General features: G+C 37.5%; 1 protein-coding gene across 1 annotated transcript in view; it reads left to right on the top strand.

Annotated features, from left to right (window-relative positions):
• The first annotated feature begins 3457 nt into the window (after positions 1-3457).
• Positions 3458-3789, top strand: part of LOC135209283 (putative nuclease HARBI1) — a 1023-nt gene continuing 691 nt past the window's right edge. The window contains exon 1 of the mRNA XM_064241990.1: positions 3458-3789. This exon is cut by the window's right edge and continues 691 nt beyond it. Coding sequence (XP_064098060.1) covers positions 3458-3789 — 332 coding nt within the window.

Below are 3789 nucleotides of genomic sequence, written 5' to 3'. Positions count from 1 at the left end.
TCCCCCCGGAGCGGTGCTGTTCTTCATCATTAAGGTTGCTACGAGGTTGGGGCTTACTGTATATCCTGAGGCTTATTTTATGGTAAGGGGCTTTTGGGGTTACACCTCTGATTATTATCCCGCGTAGTGTGCAGCAATCCTCCTTGTATGCAGACCCATAATGTACACGATGGTAAATAATCAAGTTCTCCTCGTTTTTCGCCATCGTGTTGGGTTGGTAAAATTCGTCCATTTTCTTTTTTATTGCTGCTTCGATAATTTGATCTGCATACCCGTTGTTTGTCAGCAGTTGGCGAATTCGGTCGAGTTCGTTATGTATATCTTTCCATGATGAGCTGTGTGTGAAGGCTCTGTTGACATACGCACTCACAACAGACTTTTTATATGCGTCCGGGCACTCCCGCGTGCGTTCAAGCAACGGCCAGCGTTCGTTGCTTTCGTATAAACGGTCGTTTTAAACTGTCCTTCTTGTTGTTTTACCAGGACATCAAGAAATGGCAAAGTCTTCCGCTGGCTGTGCTCTGTGGTGAAGTTGAGCACTGAGTTTCTTTTCAGAGCATCTGGTAGTTTTTTTGGTATCTTTAGGCTCTTTTATTGTGACGAATATATCGTCGATGTACCGCCCATAAATCCTAGGTTTTTGATGTTCTCTAAAGGTCCTTTCTTCGACGGTGGCCATGTACATATTTGCAAAGAGGACCCCCAAGTGGGGATCCCATGGCGACTCCGTCTACTTGTCGAAATAATTCCCCCTTTCAGCATCTCTCGGAGGACATCTTTGGAAATGGGGCAGCGGGTTCTTCTCGGACATGTATACACGATCAAGAATGATGTCGATCGTTTCTTCGACGGGAACGTTCGTAAACAAACTCTCAACGTCGAGTGAGGCAATGTCGTCTTCTGGTCCTTTTTCCTGTAGGAGATCAATAAACTCCAACGCTGATTTCAGTGAATATGCAGCGGGTATGTAAGGTACCAGCAAATCATTCAGGACTTTCGCTATCCTATAGGTTGCTTTTAACGAATATATATAAATATGTATACATATATATATATATATATATATATATATATATATATATATATATATATATAACGAATATTACAGGAAAATTTATAGGCAGAAATTCAAGCTTTGCTTTGTCTTTACTAAGATATTGTCAATGAACGAATGAAATACAGCTGGAAAGAAAGTTATTAGGTAAACAACAAGATCGAAGAATACCAGATGGTTCATTGTCAAAAGGGTAAAAATTAAAGAGATAATCCAGGATTATCGGATATCACACGGTCACAAACCTAAACATAGATTTAACCCTAACAGAAACTACAACGTATCGTTACCATACACTCCCCCCTCCCCCACGAAGGTTTTGTTCAAAATCCGAAATTCTAAGGGGACTTTTTCGTACCCCCTCATTTATTACGCCTCTGATAACCCGTCCCGAGGACGGGAACAGCTGCTAGTATATGTAAATGACGGATTTATGCTAGCTATGGAGTCCAAGTGCCGAGACATCATACTTTTCATATTATTTTACTGAATTAAAGACTATTTTTTTGACCAAGGAGTCGTGTAAGCTTAATTTAGAAGAAGACGATTTTTTTTATTCTCTATTGAATAGATTTCCTAAAGTTTTGCTTTTGACCGAATGATATCATTTATATCTTTATATGTTATTTCATCGTTGTGTTACAATATGTCGTTTGTGTCTGTTTCTTAAACAACTTTCGGTGAGTTATATTTTATCGACTTCTTTTGTGTTAATTTACTATCAAAACTTCGTAATGCATTACATCCTAAGTCCATTTCAATGCTTATGAGAAGACATTGCATTTAGATTTTTTCCCCCAAGAAGTACAACCTGGAAAATGAGAATATAAAATAGTAATATATTAAATTTCAAAATCATAAAAGGCCAATAAAAAAGTTTCCATCGTTATTAAAATTCCTGGAGATAACAAAATGTGAAGTAGACGTAAGAGATGCGTCTCAGACCTAAGTCCTTTTGGAAAGAGAAAAACTTTTCAACCTTTCCGTTGTATTAGATTACCTATCCATCATGATTCCTATAACAGGAAATTGACTGCCACCATCACTCTTCCCACCCGAGTGATCTATAGCCCGTTCTTCTCTCTCTCTCTCTCTCTCTCTCTCTCTCTCTCTCTCTCTCTCACACACACACACACACACATGCACACTTCCTTACCTCTTGTATCCTCTATGTATATGTTTTTCCGTCAGTTGAAACACATGACGTTCGTTATGGAAAACCAATAATAACCAAAAGTATGATTGAATAATTCGAAAACATAAACATATGTTTGAGGTGTGAAACTTTATAAATGCACAATCTAATCCTTAAAAACTCAAAATTTATAAAAGACTAATTGGGCTTTTCCCGCTATTAATATTTGCCTAATATTCTACACACACACACACACACACACACACACACACACACACACACACACACACACACACATATATATATATATATATATATATATATATATATATATATATATATATATATATATATATATATAATAGCTAGCCACGGCGGCTGTTTATTACATATAACAAAACAAAACAAAAACAAAAAACACTGAAGGTAGTGTTGGCCAACCTGAATGAATATTCTTAATCCACACAGAGATAACTCCAGATAAATACAGTCTATTAGCATTTTCCTCCAGAAATCATACATCTTCATAGGGCCTATTCGAAATTCATGTCAGAAGGAAGACATAGCCCCCATTACAATTTAACAATATGTAAGATATCGTATCAGAAAGAAAAATGCAAAATTACATACTCAAAGAAAAGAAGTTAACTGCAATGTTGCAACTCATAGAGACTGCTAAATAACAATACTGGACACTATAAAAAGGGAGATTAGTAAGATTTCTTATTTACTTTCTATGGCCATCCTCCAGATAACTCCAAAACGAGCACATTCTAAAAAGCTAGTGAATTATGATTTTATAGAAACTCCTTAAGCAGGGTGTAATGCGATAGACAGACGTACAAACTCCCTAATAAGACACTCCCCATTAGTGTGATGTTAAGAAAGATTACATTGCGTCACACATCACCTGACATCCCACCTTCCGCCCATGCAAACAACACAATCATGACCTCCATGCCCTGGTCACGATGCTTTTACACTTCCGATCATGCTCAAAAACCATGGGCGGTATTCATAAAGAAAAGGATATGCTTATACTTGCAAAATATGAAGGAAATCCTTCTACTTGTATTCATAAACATTTCAAGCAAAAGCTTCTACTTTTAGAGCAAAAGCATATCCTTATAATCACATAAAAGTAAATGGTTATACATAAAGAAGACCTTTTACTTCATATAAAGAGCATATGCTTCGAAAAAGCTGAGTCTGGTCAGTAGCAGACTACAGTTCGAAGAGAAAGGTTGTTCTGCCCGATTCTCAGCACGATGGCAGATTTTGTGGATGTGAGGCATGTTAAACAATACATGCCCCGTTTACCCACACTTGATCGTGATTTCAAGATGTTATTCAATTTTGAAGATCAAAATGTACAGGGGCTTGCGGACAGATTTTTAGGCACCAATGAAGAAACTCGGGGAGGCGCCTTGTCATCTTTCCATAGAATGAAAATATGTTTGCGTTACCTCAGTGATCCTGGCTATCAAAAAGGTATCGGTCAAGAACTTGGTGTTAGCCAAGCAACGGTATCACGGACTGTGAATACAGTAGTTGATAGCATAATTGCTTATGCGAATGAATGGATAAAGTTTCCAACTAC

This window comes from Macrobrachium nipponense, chromosome 37, assembly GCF_015104395.2.
Source record: "Macrobrachium nipponense isolate FS-2020 chromosome 37, ASM1510439v2, whole genome shotgun sequence".
NCBI classification, from domain to species: domain Eukaryota; kingdom Metazoa; phylum Arthropoda; class Malacostraca; order Decapoda; family Palaemonidae; genus Macrobrachium; species Macrobrachium nipponense.
Note: the sequence above shows the minus strand (reverse complement) of the source record. Positions and strands in the feature narration are given on the sequence as shown.